A 16,231-nucleotide genomic window follows, 5' to 3' on the forward strand; every position below is an offset into this window, starting at 1 on the left:
GTATGTGGGAGATCTGCAGTGAGAAGTGAAGGGGGGTGGTCTGAAGACAGAATCTCCAAAACTGGGGTTTAGAGAGAAAATTATGTCACATGTGGATTTACTGCAGAACTCAGCAGAAGGCTTCTGGAAAGATAAGTAAGGTTGCAGATGAAATCACTGAAAGCTGCAGTGATCGGAACATCTTGGATCTCTGGGCAAAACTAACAGCATTGAAGTAGGCTACGGTGTACCTGAGAACTTGGTGTATTGTGAAGGCAGTATCGCTTATTGATGATAGAAAGAAAGGATTGTTCCCCACTTGTGCTAGAATGACCGTGAAGCAGTTTATGGTTGAAGGGAAAGTAATTTAGAGCCTCACTGAGTACAGCCTACACCAAAGTATGTTCCAGATGTTAAAGAGAGGAGAGTTCTAAATAATTATAGCAGGAGAAAACAGAATCGAACATTCATCAGACCTCTAGCAGAGGGAATATTTTTCAAGGTTAACAGGCAATGAAAGTCACAAAGGAGAATAACAGACTTTACAACATAAATCTACATTATAGGAAGGAAAACTGATGAAATTTGCAGCTAATACCTGTGTTACCAATGGTCTGTGGAAATTGCTAATGAAATCACATCTCCTTTCTGGGCGCTTCTCTGCTCTAGGACGTAGGCACCACAGTGAAGTTCTGCTGCCTGCGTGTCTGCCCCTCCCAGGCTCTAAGCTCCTAGAGGAGGTTCTTGTTCTTCGTTTTTGTAGGCATGGCATTTGTGTTTGTTAGACCAACGGCACTAAAGACCTCTCACCAGACAGAAGATAGGAGCAAAGTAATCCAAGACGACAACAAACAGATATGAAAAATCTTCACTTTCACTACCAATCACGTGAAATTACAAATTTTAAAATGTACTTAGTCAGTTAGAAGGGAAAAAATCATAATCCTCAAGCTAATAAGTGAGTTTTGAAATGGACGTTCTGCTTGTAGAAGTGTGAAGTCATAGAGGTCTTTGAGAAGCAGTCTGCAGTGTTAAGAGAATCCAGATTTATGAAAGTATTCAGATATTCTGCCCAGATTTCCACTTTGGGATATCAGTCTCAAAGAAATAATCCAGAATGTGAAGAGTGATGTATACTTTTGTGCTGATTAGCATGAAGAACTGGAACCCAGTGAAAGTTCACTGTTAGATTAGGTCTCTTTATGGTGGTGAACACTCAATGACATAGAATGCAGAGCAAAACAAGAGAAGCCCTGCAACTCACATGGGCTCTTAGAGTACTAGATCAACATGCTAGTACGCATGCAGCGTGAAATACAGACGCAGTGTGGACACAGTTCATCAAGCTCTCACTGAAGATTATTGCTTAGATCTCTTTTTAAAAATCTTATGAGGAAAGGAGTGGATAGCTGTGATCTTGCTGCTGTGTTTCTGTTTCTTCACCTCTCCCAGCCATTCTTCTGTATACCTAGCACTGAACCAGGCACTGAGGTTAGAAAAGGCAGTAAGACTGGCTCCCATTGCACCTGGATGGTAAGATGGGCATGGTCACTGTCGCCATCACAGCTGATCTTTATCGATGCCTTGGTGTGTGCCTGGCACCTGGCTATAGCAGTTTCTCACATTTAACCCTCATAATAACCCTCTGAGGATAGGATTTTTTTTATGCACATTTTCCAGATGAGAAAACTGAGTTACAGAGAAATGAGCATGATTAATTCTGTTTGGGGGCTCTGTAGGAAAGGGGTGCTCTGGCAGAGTCTTGGAGATGAGATGCTGAGAAGATTATGAGGAAAAGGGCCGCAAGATGACTTTCCACTCATTCCGTTAGTTAGCAGCTATTGGGCTCTCACTGTGCCCCAGGTGTTCTGCTGAGTGTTGGACCTACAGTGCTCCAAGGGCTCTCTGAGGAAGGTCCAGTTAAGATTGGAGAAACAAGCTTAGCAGGGTTTAGGAGTGAGCCCGAGGCTGCAGACCCAGTAGGTGTCAGAGCCAGGGTTCTGGTATGTGTGATGCCACATGGTGCCAAGCTCTCAGCCATGCCCTCAGTTGCTTTGTAAAAGGAGTAGGGCAGGATCAATTAGATGCTTTAAATTTTATGACCAGTTGAGAAACCTCTTAGTGGGGAATTTTTAGAAGCTGCTTTGAGGAAAAAAGTCTAGCTATGATGGTCCCAGGTGAAATCTCAGATATGAGAACACCAGGGACTGGTGTTGGCCCAGCTGGCAGACGGGTGGTGCTAAAGGGTCCCCTTGTCAAATCTGTATGCCAGGTAAGAGACTCACCGCCAGCCCTTTGTCTTCCAGATGTGATGGACGTAGCTTGGTCTCCCCATGACGCCTGGCTGGCCTCGTGCAGCGTGGATAACACTGTTGTCATCTGGAACGCTGTGAAGTTCCCAGGTCTGGGCTTCCTCTGACTGGTGGCAGCAGAAATGAGCCACTTGTCAGCAGCACCGCCTGTCCGTGTCTGGAGCAGGGTGGGCTCTCTGTTTCCTTTGGCTGGTGACAGCAAGTGTCTCTCAGTGGATGGGGATTTGCGTGTCTTGTCAGTAACTCAGTTCTTTTTTCTTCATCAGTTACATTTGTTTAAGATTTTTAAAGAGGTTTATGTTAAAGAAAATAGTAACCAAAGGCTAGCACGGATGTGCCATAGATCATGAGGGTGGTAGGTTGACAACTGATATTGGAGACCTTGTCCAGCTGGTGCTCAGCTCACCCAGGCACCCCCCATGTGTGCTGTACCTCCACATGCCCCCAGATGCCCAGCACTCCCCTCTCACATGCCCTTCAGGGCATGCCCTCCCTCTGCTGGGCTCTCACCTCAGCTCAGTTGCCATCTCTTCTGTGAAACCCTTGAGCAGAGGCGGGCTAACAAATCTGGTTTTACACAGGGTGAATTTTTCTTATTTATGTATTTAAAGTCACAACAGTTGGCTTAACTGGGCATAGCACTGCAGTTTATAACTAGTAAGATACTGCTCACATTCCTGCTCAGTGTCTGGAGTATGTTTTCCTCATGGACTAAAAAGAATCGTTCATGGACTTGATCCAAGTCATTTTCTTTCCGTGTAAGCCACCAGCATGTGTGAGGACACTTGGCCTGGCCATGGAGGGGCAGATTTAGAGGCTGGCATTTAGATTATGGATCTCTAGGAAATGCTGTCTCCCACACATTTGTCCCCAGTGGTGACTTACAGAGGACTCACTCAGCGCAGGGCCGGGTCCCAGAGCTGTCAGGCCTGCGCCTTAGGGAGAAGCTGTTGGGGAGGTCCACACAGGACTGCTCAGATGGGCACGAACTTCTGTCCAGAAAGGGAAACGAGAGGCAGGCCGCCAGCTGCAGACAGGACAAGGAGCAGAATTCAGCTCTGGCCCTGGTTGTCTGCCCTTCCTGGAGCATGGACAGCCTCAATCCTCAAATGTCAGCTGTGGCTAAAGGGAAATCCACAGGGCCTGCCAGGGGTAGTTGTTTCTTCAGATTGCTTTTGCCTTGTGGAGATCAAATTAGGGGGCTTGTCTGATTGTGCCCAGAGCAGGGGCTGGCCAGGGCAGCCTCCTGAGGACTCTTCTCATGGCTGGCCATTCCATGACCCGTGGATTGCAGTTCATGTTTCCATATAGTCTTTTTTCCCCTGGGTAACGCCTTTCCAATCTCTTTTATTTTTCTTCGTAGAAATTCTAGCTACTTTGAGAGGTCATTCTGGCTTGGTGAAGGGGTTGACTTGGGACCCTGTTGGTAAATACATTGCTTCTCAAGCTGATGACCGCAGCCTGAAGGTGTGGAGGACGCTGGACTGGCAGTTGGAGACTAGCATCACCAAGCCTTTTGATGAGGTAATGAGACAGCCCAGAGAGCTTGGCCCAGCAGCCTTGCTGGCCCAGACCTCGTGGGTGAATGCAGAGTCTGGGGACCTAACCAGGCTGGTCAGGGTTCTCTGGGGCCCAAAGAGTCAGATGATGCAAATCTTTCATTTTTCAGAAGCTATTAAACATCCAGTTTTGAAGTGAAAAAGATTTCTAGATTTTAAAGCTGAAGAGAACCTTAGAGATGCCTTGCACTTCCGCAGGCGTATATGAAACTTTCTTACAGTGTGGACTTTACATTGCGCTGCCCTAGGGAGTCAGGTGGAGGTGGGGGCGGGGAAGCGGGCGGGTGGAAGAGGCTGTCTCTTGGACTTTTCTTGACTGTGCTGTGGCTTTGCTCGCTGACTTCACTCTGCAAGCTAGCCTGCTGCTTTCTTGGGTAGAGTTAGCAGTACAGTTTGCAAAATTACTGAAGGTGGACTACAGTGGCTTGTGTAGTATTTTACTATATCTTCCTTCATTTGAGTTGTCATTACATATGGGATCAGAGCTCAAGGTTGCCATTATTCATTAGACATTTCTTAAGTGCCTACTATGTGTAAGGCAATTCTGGGTGCAGGAAATGAAAGCAAATTGAGATCAAGTCTCCCTTGAAGCTGAGAGCCCAGTGGGAAAGACAGACAGTCATGTCACTTGTGAGGATGGTGGTGGATTTATCGAGAGTGTACAGAAATCACCGAGGAGGTGTGATCACGTCAGGAAAGACATCTCAGAGGAAGGGACATGAGTGAAGCTTTGCAGGAAGAATTAGGCATTTGCCCACTGGTCAGGGCTAGCTGCAGGAGGCAAGTGGAAATCGTGTATTCAGTTCTCCCCAAACCAACAGTAAGGACCTCCTGGACTGGGCACATTAGCACAGGCCTTCACCTTCCTTAGTTCTATTCTTCTTGGCTGCAGCCACCTGGTACAAGGGACATGGGCCCTCATGCCTTCTGGAGGTCCTTAGGTCCCCTGCTGCTTGGCAGCAGGGGGTCCCGTAGGCTGGGCTCCTGGGGGTGACTGCGGGAAAGGAGTGTTTGGAATCCCAGTGGGAACTGGTAGCACTCTTCAGCCTTTGGAGTGGGCCTGTCCTGCCTGGGTCTGGGGCCCAGCTGGAAGTTGAGGCAGATATGTCACTGCACTCAGGCCCTGCCTTGTCCTGCCTTCCTCTAGGGCCATAAGGCCAAGGTCTCAACCCTAAGTCTTTAGGGTTGTCCTAGATTGACCTTGAGCTTCAGGGGACTGGCTTTTGGCTAATACATCTTACCTTGCAGGAGGAATAATGTGAAGGAATGCCCTGCTTCAGCCCTGCATCTAGGTCAGGGGAACATTGCCTTTCTGCCGTGCATTTTACTGTTTTTACAGACTTTATACACCTCTTCTCCTTGGTAGATCACCAGGCTTCAGGTGAGGAGATGGGCTCGAGAGAGCAGGTGATGCCACATGGTCATGGCTGCATGACCTGAGGGTCAGCAGGGCTCTTTCTCTGCTGCAGTGAATGTTCTGCAGACTTCATGTGTGCAGTTAGCAGGTGCTGAGCAGAAGAAAGGGGTCACTGGCCAGAGAGATTTGACCCACGCAGTTGATAGTTAAAAGAGCTGGCCTCCTGCAGATCCTCTCAGGTCCTATATACTGTACTGTGAGGAGTGTAGGATGCTACACCTTCCAGTCTCATCTGACAGGCGTTTTTGTTGGATCATCTGGAAAGACTGGAGTTAACAGCTGTCAGTGTAGCCAGATGCTTGGATGCACATGCCACCATCATATATTTGTCAGTCAGAGTTTGATTGTATTCTTGGGCCCACGGTTTTGGTCACAAAGTTGGCCTTGAGCTCCTTTCAAGCACAGATGTTTCTTTCAGTGTGGAGGGACGACACACGTGTTGCGACTCAGCTGGTCACCTGATGGGCACTACCTAGTATCTGCCCATGCCATGAACAACTCTGGCCCCACTGCCCAGATCATCGAACGGGAGGGCTGGAAGACTAACATGGACTTTGTCGGGCACCGGAAAGCTGTGACTGTTGTGGTGAGTGCGCTTGGCCTCAGGTTGGTCAGCTGTCATCTCCACCCTGAGTGGTACCCTCAGAGCCTGGGCAGTGCCGTGCTCCCTGAGGCTGGGTCTCGTGTAGCACTGAGGTGGTCGGCTCTGAGATTCAGCACATCGTGTTCTTGTTTCATTTTAAATGTTTATGTTTCAATACTTGAAAACTAATTTTGCAAAATAGAATACATGTTTATGTGTTTTGTTGACAGACTTTAACATGATGAATATCACCAGAAGCAGACTTGGATTAGGAATATTGTAGGTCTGCACTAGCCTTTTTACACATTTGGGTCTGCTCATGGGTACGCAAGCATGGTGGTGCTGACAAGTGGCCCACTTGTCAGCCTCCAGGGAACACAGGTTCAGTTCTGATATGTGTGCCGAGCAGCTGTGCTTGTCCCTGCACCTCAGCAGCAGCCAGTTGTAGCTGCAAGGCTATGCTGTGGATCACTAGAGTGCTTTCTCTGCGTCTGGAGCTGCCCACCCGCCTTGACATGGAAGGTGAAAGGTGCCAGAAGATGTGGGCTACTGTTAACCTTTTAGGCTAAAGAGTACCGGCCACTCCTTTTATACTCTGGGCTACTTTCATTGAAGAGCATCCTGAGAGTGCCCAAGGCAAGCTGTTAAGTAGTTGCAAACAGCCTGTGAGACCAGGATTTTCTCAACCCCGGGCAACCAGAACACAGCAAATAGATTGGCAGGCTAAGGTAGATGAAAGTGAAGGATCGTCCAGGACCCTCATCTCAGTTTTTTGTATTCACCAAATGCGCTCATCCTTCCTGTGTTTAAACTGATAATATCACATATTGTGACTTAAAGTATAAACTTAATACAAATAAAATATTACTTCCTTAATTTTTTTGTATTGGACTTTATGTAAAATTTTGTTTGAAACCAAGACCTTGTTGCTAAAATATTTGAAAATCAGTGCTCCATGGTTAGCACAGTCTTCCACATGGCTCTCTCGTGTGATCCTCACAGCCACTGTAAGAGTGACTCTGAGATCGTGGCTCTGTCAGATCACAGCTCTGTGAGATTGCAGTGCTGAGGCCTCGCAGCCAACTCACTGGTAGTAGAGACTCAAGCCCGGGGTACACGCCTCTGGGTTCCATGTTCTCCAGTCTCTGTCTCCCTGGCCATTTCTGCTTGCCCTCTTGAATTAGGACCCCTCCAGGCCACCTGGCACCAGGCTCTAAGGAGCCCCCTTGCTTCCTCAGTTGTCCTGGCTTGGGGTCTAGGGCTCCCACCCCTTTCAATTCAGGAAGGTGGCAGGGAGCTCAGCATGTGCTTCCAACCTTTCCAAAAGTAATGCCCAGTTTATGCCGGGGGCAGCTACCTGGACTGAGCTTAGCATGACAACTGTCATCCCTGGCCCAGTGAGTTCATGCAGGGCTGATCAGTCTCTCCTGGACAGTTTTGACTGAGCGACAACAAAGCCAGTGACGGGAAAGAGATTAACGGAGCAGACCTCTCCTGATAATCCTGTTGGCCTCCCTCAGGACCTTCTCCCTGAAGTCCAGGTCCTTGAGCTGGCCTTGTCCAGACCAGTAGGGATTCACAAGGCCAGTTCAGTAGCTCCCATGCCATCAGGGTGGATGCAGGCCCAGAATTGGACTGTTGGTAGAGCCAGCTTTGAACCTACATCTCACCATTTACTCATTTGGTGACTTGGCACACTTTTCTGGCCTCTCTGAGCCTCCGTTTCATCCTCAGCAAAATGCCTCCTAGGTAGTTGTGAAGATGAAGTAACGTGTGTCAAGTGCCCAGGGCTAGGCTCCACTGGCGGGCTGAGATGGTGGTGTGTTTCCAATACTTGGCATGGGGTACATCCTTCATACTTCATTAATTATTTGTTATTTGCCTTTAGAAATTCAACCCAAAAATCTTCAAAAAGAAGCAGAAGAATGGGAGTTCTGCGAAGCCCAGCTGCCCATACTGCTGCTGTGCTGTTGGCAGCAAGGACCGTTCTCTCTCTGTCTGGGTGAGCCCCTGACCATGAGCTTTTGCTGCAGTAGGGAGGGATGGGGTATGCTGGTGAAGGAGTTGGAGCCTGGAGGCCTGGAAGAGGAGAGACTCCTGCTTCTCATGGAGCTCAGTCTGTGCTCCTGCGCTGCACGTGAGATCAGGCCTTCCTGCTACTCTTGAAGGAAGCACTGAAGACTGAGTCTGAGCCCAACCAAGAGAGGCCACCCTTACCCCCAGCCAGAGCAGGTCTCGTGTCCAGACTCAGAGAACACCCTCAGCGGCTGAGGCCATAGTTGGCGTGTTGTGTTTGCTTCCTTTTAAAAAAAACCTTTGTATCAACATATAACCTACATAAAGTGTATTCACCTGAAGTATACAGCTCAGTGCATTGTCATAACATGTTTATATCAGTGTGACCACCACCCCAGAATGCTCCCTGTCCCTGCCCAGCCAAGACCCCACCCTTGACCACGGCACCCACTCTAACGATGTCTGTCCCTGTCTCACTGATAAGTTTTGCCTGTTCTAGCATATAAATAGAGTTGTGCAATGTTTACTTTTTTGTGTCTCGTGTTGCTTTTACTTTGCATAATGTTGATGAGATTCATCAATTTTGTGTTTAACAATAATTCTTCCTTATTAATGATTTCTGCATAAGCCAAGTGGATTTGAAGTTGTAGATTTGAAGCTTATCTTATGGCTGCATTAGTTATGATTGTTTGTCACAGAGAATTGATTGCTGTATACATTTTGATTTTTCTAGCCCAGTGTTCATGTAGCATCCATTCCAGAACCTGAACCCTAGTTCCATCATAGCCAGTTCCAGGCATGTTCTTCCTGGGCTCCTCCTAACCTGGGGCTCTGTTCATGGTGCTTTGACCGACACATCACTGATTGAGGTCAGGTGTTCACAAAACAAGTTCTAGATTTCTGATGGGTCTGTAGCCACATTTCTTGGAGAAGGGGCAGAGATATTTTTTCTGAAAGTGGAATTAGGGTAGGGCAAGATTCTTCTTGTGAATTCCAGGTAATTCAGACTCCAGCCCTCTCCTCAGCACTAGGGTGGCCGCAGCTTGCCTCCCCTGCACATGTAGTCCCAGCCTCCCAGAAGCTTCCTCAGCACCTGCTGGATGCCCTGCAGAAGTGTGTTCCCATCCAGCTCTCCAGCCTCTGGCCCAGAACCTGTCAGCAGGGTGGTCAGACACTACTGTATGGGAGATGGATCTTGCTGTTGCCATGAGGCTGTGGAGATGATGCACAACCCAGTGTTATAATGACTCAATAACGAATATGTATGTGGTGAATGTTGCGCAGTCATCAAAAACAGGTTTTTACAGGATGTTTAATGACATGCTCATTGTGTATTAAATGAAAAAGTAGACATAACCATATGGCTTATTTTAAAGAAGAAAATATTTGCATGAGATAGACTAGAAGAAAATAACTCATCAAAGCATTAATAGTGGTTAACTTTGGGTCTGGATTAAGGGCAGCTTAAACTGTTTTTGTGTGTTTCTGTGCTATCCACACACACTTTATAGAATGAGCCTGTGTGACGTACTAGCTGGTTACACCAAGTCTTGGATGTACATGTGTACCAGAAATTCTTGGGCCCAGAGAAGAGGTGCTAGGTTCTCTCTGAGGCTGTTTTCCTATCTTGGGAGTTGCCTTGGCTGCCTCACCCCTTGTCCAGGCATTGGCATCCCATCCCGGTTGGGTAAACCTTCTCTGTGCAGGTCACAGCCCTCCCAGAACCCCCTTCTCTGTTGCTGGTGTGTGTGTAGAAAGCCATCTCCCCGGCTGACCCCTTGGGGCAGCAAGCCCTTCAGGCAGGGACCACTCTAGTCTGCATACTTTGGGGCAGGCTTTGGTTTCCACAGTTTAGGATTTGGATGGTTGCTGTTTGAACAGAGTTGAATGTGCCCTGTATGTCAGCAAAAACTGCAGCCAAGGCTTCTAGGACTGATAGTGCTAGCTGAGTGGACAAAAAGTGGTTTTCAGTCATTTCATTAACCTTTGCTGCTTCTTTCCTTCCAGCTCACCTGTCTGAAACGGCCTTTGGTTGTTATCCATGAGCTGTTTGACAAATCCATCATGGATATTTCCTGGTAAGATGGACTCTTGTTACGATGCACAGGCTAGGAAAGGAGGAGCTGCATATTGGAACACAAGGCCTCCTGGATGTGATTAGGCTCAGCTGAGGAGAGGCCCCCTGTGTCACAGCCAGAGCAGAGCCCCCAGGTGCTGTTTGCATGTGGCTCAGGAAGGGCGGCACGGGCCTGCTGTTGGGAGAGCATCTGCTGCTGCGCCTTTGCTCCATTGGGATTTGCCCCTGGAAAATACCTTGTCAGAGAAACTGGTGTTTTTCTTTGCAAAGGAGAGCACTGTGATCCTAGCTCCACTTCACCGTGTGACATTGCAGGAACCAGATGAGCATAGGTGTGGAGACACATTTTCTGCTTCTCAGTGACCTCATTTAGATGTACACTCCGTCACATTTTTTTTTAAATGGTTTCAAAAATTAGATAAATAAAAATGAAATTCTTACAGAACACATGATGAGAGATGCTTTGTACATGTTCTTAGAACTGAAGGGAGCACCACAGCCCTCTGGGACACAATTCTCGCCCCCATCCCCACCCGCACCAGGGGTTTCTGGCATCTGTTTAGAGTCCTGCGCTGCCACTGAAGCATGGGTGACCACCACAGGCTCTTACTTGCAAGCTGCTGACAGCCGTTTCTTTCAGGACTCTGAATGGTCTGGGCATTCTGGTGTGCTCCATGGATGGCTCTGTGGCATTCTTAGATTTCTCCCAGGATGAGCTTGGAGACCCCCTGAGCGAGGAGGAGAAGGTAGGAGACCAACACACCACCAGCTGGTGGCCCATGTGCTGCACATGCTCTGGGACTTCAGAAATAGCCACAATAGCTCTGAGAAGCCCCTTTGATTAGACCTTCTTATGACATACACAGACATATTGTTTCTTAAAGTGTTATTGGGTATTTGCCTTTTATAGATGGTAATACTTACCTTCTTTACAAAATAGGTTAATTTAAAAATGAGTCTAGGGGCCGGCCTGGTGGCACAGTGGTTATGTGCACAGTGGTTGTGTGTCCGGGGTTCGCCAGTTCAGATCCCGGGTGTGGACATGGTACCGCTTGGCAAGCCATGCTGTGGTAGGCGTTCCACATGTAAAGTAGAGGAAGATGGGCATGGATGTCAGCTCAGGGCCAGTCTTCCTCAGCAAAAAGAGGAGGATTGGCAGCAGTTAGCTCAGGGCTAATCTTCCTCAAAACAAACAAACAGAAAAATAAATAAAAATGAGTCTATTCATTTTAATTAATAAATTTGATTCTTTCATAAGACTGCATACATTAAATTAATGTGTGAGTTCTGGAGTTAAGAATAAAATGACTTTGGGCATCTCTTCTTGAACTGATAATTAGCAACACACTGGGAAGCTTTCACCCTGGGAGAAAGCAGGAGTGGCTCCCAAGGGTCCCTGCTCATGTCGCTTTCCCCGTTGTCTGGTATTGATGTAGTTGCCATGGAGCAGCAATTATAACAATGATGTTGATCATTTATTGTATGTCAGATTCTGGGCCATGCATCTTACATATATTATTTCATTTAAATTATATAAAACCCTTCAGGGACTGGCCCGGTGACGCAGCAGTTAAGTTCGCACTTTCCGTTTCTCGGCGGCCCGGGGTTCGCCGGTTCAGATCCCGGGTGCGGACATGGCACCACTTGGCAAATGCCATGCTGTGGTAGGCGTCCCACATATAAAGTAGAGGAAGATGGGCACAGATGTTAGCTCAGGGCCAGTCTTCATCAGCAAAAAGAGGATGATTGGCAGTAGTTAGCTCAGGACTCATGTTCCTCAAAAAAAACAAAAATAAATAAAACCCTCCAAGGCAGGGCTTATCTGATTCATCAGTAAGGTAACTAAGCGTCTCAAAATAGTGTGACCTTTTGCTGAGGCCATGCATGACCCTTAGGTACGAGAATGAATGCATGAAACAGGCCCACTGCATTTGGGCCAGCCCTCCTCTCCTCTATGCTCTGCCCAGGACAATGGGGCCCATGTGCCCTTCTTCAAGCGCTGTGGGAAAGGCTCTGCTTTACCTACCGTAGACTTAGAAACCTGCCATTTCTACAAATGAGCCTTTGCCAACACTTAGTGGAAGGTATTCACTTGTCTGAAAGGAGCCCCTGTGAAAGCCCAGAGCATTGGGCAGCTCTCCCCTTAGTGATGCAGTTGCTGGTAGAAGCTCCCTCATAAGCCTCTGTGTGGAGCCCCCACTGTGATGTAAACCTCTCAGGGATTGGCGTCTCCTAGAATAGGGCCTGGCACTCCAGCAGTGGTTTGTCAAAGAAAGAATGAGTGTCTCAGTGGCCTCAGATCTTCTTCACACTTTGTCACTGTCATTATAACCTCAGATCACTGTGTACTTCCCTCCCCATGAAGAGTTGCAGTGGAAGCCTAGATCATAAACCTGTCTAACTTACCATTCCCCAGATGACAGGCAGGGACCCTGTGTTTGAGGAATGCTAGGGCCAAACTCTGAATTCTGCTTCAAGATTCAGGGGAGAGTGGATAGGAGCCAAGGTGGCAAGCAGGGGAGCACCTGGCCACATGCAGGCACACAAGGTCCCGCAGGAGCAGGTCCCATGGCCCCCCTCCCCTGTCCGGCATCCTCTGCTATGAGACAGATGTCCTCCACATGGTTGTTAGCACGTCCTTGTGTCAGTTTGCTCCTCATCACACCAGTCACTCTGGTGTGCTAGGGTCACTGTCCCTGCCAACATGGGATCCTGTTCAGCTTGTTGTGGCACAGACTAATGAAAGCTGGCAAGATAGAGGAGGGGCCTTGTTCAGAAGGGTCAGGACATGTTGGGGGACAAAAGGGGCAGAGAAGGATTACCCCAGGTCTGCTGTGCCAGGCCTTTCTTTGCTCTTAGAGGCCCTGTTAGCATTCCCGTGGCGACCTCCTACCATGCGGGGCTGACAGCTGCAGAAAGGAGCAGTGAAAGCAGACTGAGGGTTTCAGTATCTGATTCCCAAAAAGTATTTGGCGTCCCTGGAGTGATTTAAGAGCCTTAAGTTAGCAATTTGAGTGTCTTAATTTTAGTTCAGCAGATGTTTATTGCCATTTGTTCTGTACCAGACCTTGTGGTAAGTGTTTTCTTATTGGTTACTCATTCACTTTCATCCCAAGCTATGGATACACAGGTCGTCATAAACATCTAGGGAGGGTACAAGACCTCCAGAGTCATCTAATCAGCAACAGGCAGAATAGGGTGGGAGGGGATAGAGAGCTGGTGTCCGGGGCTCTGGAACCCCTGCTCAGGGCCCTCTCCACTTTCAGAACGAGGAACACCAACATGCAGCTTGCCAACTGGTGGGCAACGTCCACTAGGTTGCTGCTCACCTCCAGTTTGTTGCACTTCTCTCTGCTTCCCCTAGAGCCGCATTCACCAATCTACCTATGGCAAGAGCTTGGCCATCATGACCGAGGCCCAACTCTCCACAGCTGTCATTGAGAACCCTGAGATGCTCAAGTACCAGCGGAGGCAGCAACAACAGCAGCTGGACCAGAAGAGTACCACAGCCAGAGAGACGGGCTCAACTGCCTCTGTCGCTGGTGTCGTTAATGGGGAGAGTCTAGAAGACATCAGGAAGGTGAGGGCTTGGCCCTGTGGCACTAAGGACCTGGGCATGTGTCCAGGGACAGGGCGAAGGGAACAGGCAGTCTGTACAGGGCACAAACATTGGTGGGAAGCAGATGTGTGCTGTGCCTGGAGCAGGACCCAGGAGTCAGCCAGCTTGGGGCCATTTGGCTCCATTGCCGTCAGCTGCATGAGGTAATAATGGGGCCTAAGTCACCTTTATCAAAGACCTCTTTGTCCCAGGGAGCTCTAGAGGAGGTCATCTCTTATAGGGACTTCCAAACCCCACTTCTAGCCTTTCTAGGAAATTCTAGATACTGAGAACAGTGGGTTTCAGGCTCTGCCCTGAGGAGACGTGTGTGGGCTCCCCCTTCTTCCTCTAGAAGTCCGTATTTCACCAGGAAGGGGCAGGAAATGTTGAGATCTGGAGACCTGGAGAGCTTAAACCATCTCCAGGAGCTTGTGCAGGGTGCCGTAACTCCCCACGTGATTCAGACACAGTGTGTGACTGGGAACCCTTGGTTATGAGCCTTTAGTAAAGTTTGCAAATCATGGCTTAGAGACAAGTGCAGGGTACAGGTGTCATTCATTAGTTTCCTTGTTGAGCCCCATGGCTGCTGGGTGGGGGTGGCCAGGCTGGCACATGCTTGCTACCCTGGGAACCTGGCCAGGCCTGCAGTATTGAGGATAGAGAGGAAGGTGCTGGAGCTCTTTGAAGTGGGAGCTTTCTGTCCTTGCTGCTTTACCGTGCAGGAAGTTGAGCACACACCCTGATAGAAACACTTGTTCTTTGATTAGACGGCTTAGTTTAATTGGACTAGAAAGGCTGTAGAAAGGGAAGTTAGAGTACGTTTCCTTAGAGGCTTTATTTCTTGTTATTTGGAGATAGTTGGCAGAAATTCTTGCATTCATTTGTGTCACTCTACTTTGCCAGAATCTTTTAAAGAAACAAGTTGAGACTCGGACGGCAGATGGTCGGAGGAGAATCACACCTCTCTGCATAGCACAGCTGGACACCGGGTACTCGTTCACTCACCGAGCTTTCTGTGGCCTTATCTGGGGAGGTCTTCCTCTCTCCTTTCACCAGTTAACCCTCTCATAATCTGGCCCTTCACAGGCTCTTGGGCCAGTCTGACCCATAGACTCTGGAAGTGAGGGAGTTGAGCCCAACTTCCCACTGGCCTCAAAGCCCCCGCTTCCCACAGAGCCCTTATGCATACTTGACTCGGCCTTTAGGCAGGCCAGCAGGAGCCTGCAACAGGCCAGCAAGGGCGCCTCTGCAGGGCCAGTATGTCCTCACAGCCAGCCCACTTCATTGTTAGCAGGGCATTGGAAGACATGCCAGAGAGACTAGTCAGACTGATTTTTTTCTATTTCTTTTCCTTTTTACAGCCTTCTTTTTCTGATTATGAAAGGAATATACACACGTTGTTGAATATATTAAAAGCCTGAAAATGTTACCAATAATCCAGTCTCTCAGACATAATCAACTGTTAGCATTTTGGTATCTGTATCTCTAGTCTTTCCCCTACTTGTTCCTGTATCTTGACCTTGCATCCATTTTAATAAATAGTTCTCTGAAGCAATGACTTGCTGGTTGTCCAGGTTGCCAGCCTGTGAGTGCACCACGATTTACTTAACCAGCCCCTTAACTGTGGATTTGTAGTCTGTGTCCAGTGTTTTGTGATTGTAAATGAATTCTTGAGTGCACCCGTGGCTGTTCCCTCAGGATACTTCCCAGAAGTGGAATTGCTGGGCGGAGGGTAGGGCTCTGAGCCACATTTTCCTGAGAAGAGAAAGGGGAGGAGTGGACTTAGTCACCGTTTGCTGTTGCCTCAACGGCTGTAGTCAGGCTTGCTTTTGTGTTGGTCATTCTCCCCAAAGCGATGTATGTGGATTCAAAGGATGATAAGGCCCTATGTGAAAGAAAGAGACCTCGCTGTCAAGGTGATTCGTTCTAGGTTTTATACTCATTCAGCCAGTCTGCTCAGGACACCACACAGTAGTCCTCTGCACTTTTCAGTGGTTCATCCATGAGCTATTCCAAATCTTCCTTGAAGTCTAAAGACACCTTCAGTCATACGATGTGCCAATCTGACCACCTCTTGTTAGGTGTGCAGGCACTAAGGCCTGGAAGGTGGAGACCTGACTAGGTGGAGCCAGAACCAGGTCTCCTGACTCCTCCCAGAGAGTGGTTTTCCTTTGGTCAAGCCTTTTTCTCATTGTGAACCTAAAAGGTAATGCCACCTGCCTGTCTTTTAGTAGGACCAAATAAGAGAAGTATGTGACTGTGCTTTGAACACTGCAGGGCTTGTGGGAGGAGTAAGGGTCCTGGAGGTGGTAGAGGTGGTGGTGTTGATGGTGGCACTTTTGTTCTGTAGATCCTTGCAAGCCTCACCTGGTGAGGAGACAGAAGTGGGTAGCATCCTACGTGGCCTTGAGCCAGTTTTGTGCCACAGGGCACATATTTCTGGCACCAGAACTTGATTCTTTTGGTCTTAAAGGCTTGTTTGCTCTCCTGACTCTCATAGTAAAACAAGTAGCAACAGAATAGGTAATTATTAGCTTAGCTAATCAAGAAAGAAAAGAAAAAGCACAAATATTTAAAGTAGAAATAAATGGGAAATAATCACAGATAAAGAATCAATCAAAAGGAGGAAAGTCTTCTTTGCTGAACTCTATGCAAATAAATTTGAAAATGAATGATTTTGAGGAAAATAC

The 16,231-nt window shown here is 48.1% G+C and overlaps 1 protein-coding gene across 16 annotated transcripts in view; it reads left to right on the plus strand.

Annotated features, from left to right (window-relative positions):
* HIRA (histone cell cycle regulator) overlaps window positions 1-16,231 on the plus strand; it is a 90,911-nt gene that overhangs the window by 31,302 nt on the left and 43,378 nt on the right. For 15 of the 16 annotated variants that reach the window (XR_011542162.1, XM_070628121.1, XM_070628128.1 and 12 more), the window contains 8 exons: window positions 2,286-2,381; window positions 3,655-3,815; window positions 5,686-5,853; window positions 7,739-7,852; window positions 9,874-9,944; window positions 10,584-10,689; window positions 13,308-13,523; window positions 14,445-14,530. Coding sequence is in view for 15 of the 16 variants with exons in the window: in XM_070628121.1 (XP_070484222.1) it covers window positions 2,286-2,381; window positions 3,655-3,815; window positions 5,686-5,853; window positions 7,739-7,852; window positions 9,874-9,944; window positions 10,584-10,689; window positions 13,308-13,523; window positions 14,445-14,530 (1,018 nt within the window). In the remaining variant the exon portion in view is untranslated. Of the gene's footprint in view, window positions 1-2,285; window positions 2,459-3,654; window positions 3,816-5,685; window positions 5,854-7,738; window positions 7,853-9,873; window positions 9,945-10,583; window positions 10,690-13,307; window positions 13,524-14,444; window positions 14,531-16,231 lie in introns of all 16 variants that reach the window. The other variant, XM_070628132.1, reaches the window with a different exon arrangement.

The sequence above is a fragment of the Equus przewalskii genome, chromosome 7 (genome assembly GCF_037783145.1).
Source record: "Equus przewalskii isolate Varuska chromosome 7, EquPr2, whole genome shotgun sequence".
Classification (NCBI taxonomy): Eukaryota; Metazoa; Chordata; class Mammalia; order Perissodactyla; family Equidae; genus Equus; species Equus przewalskii.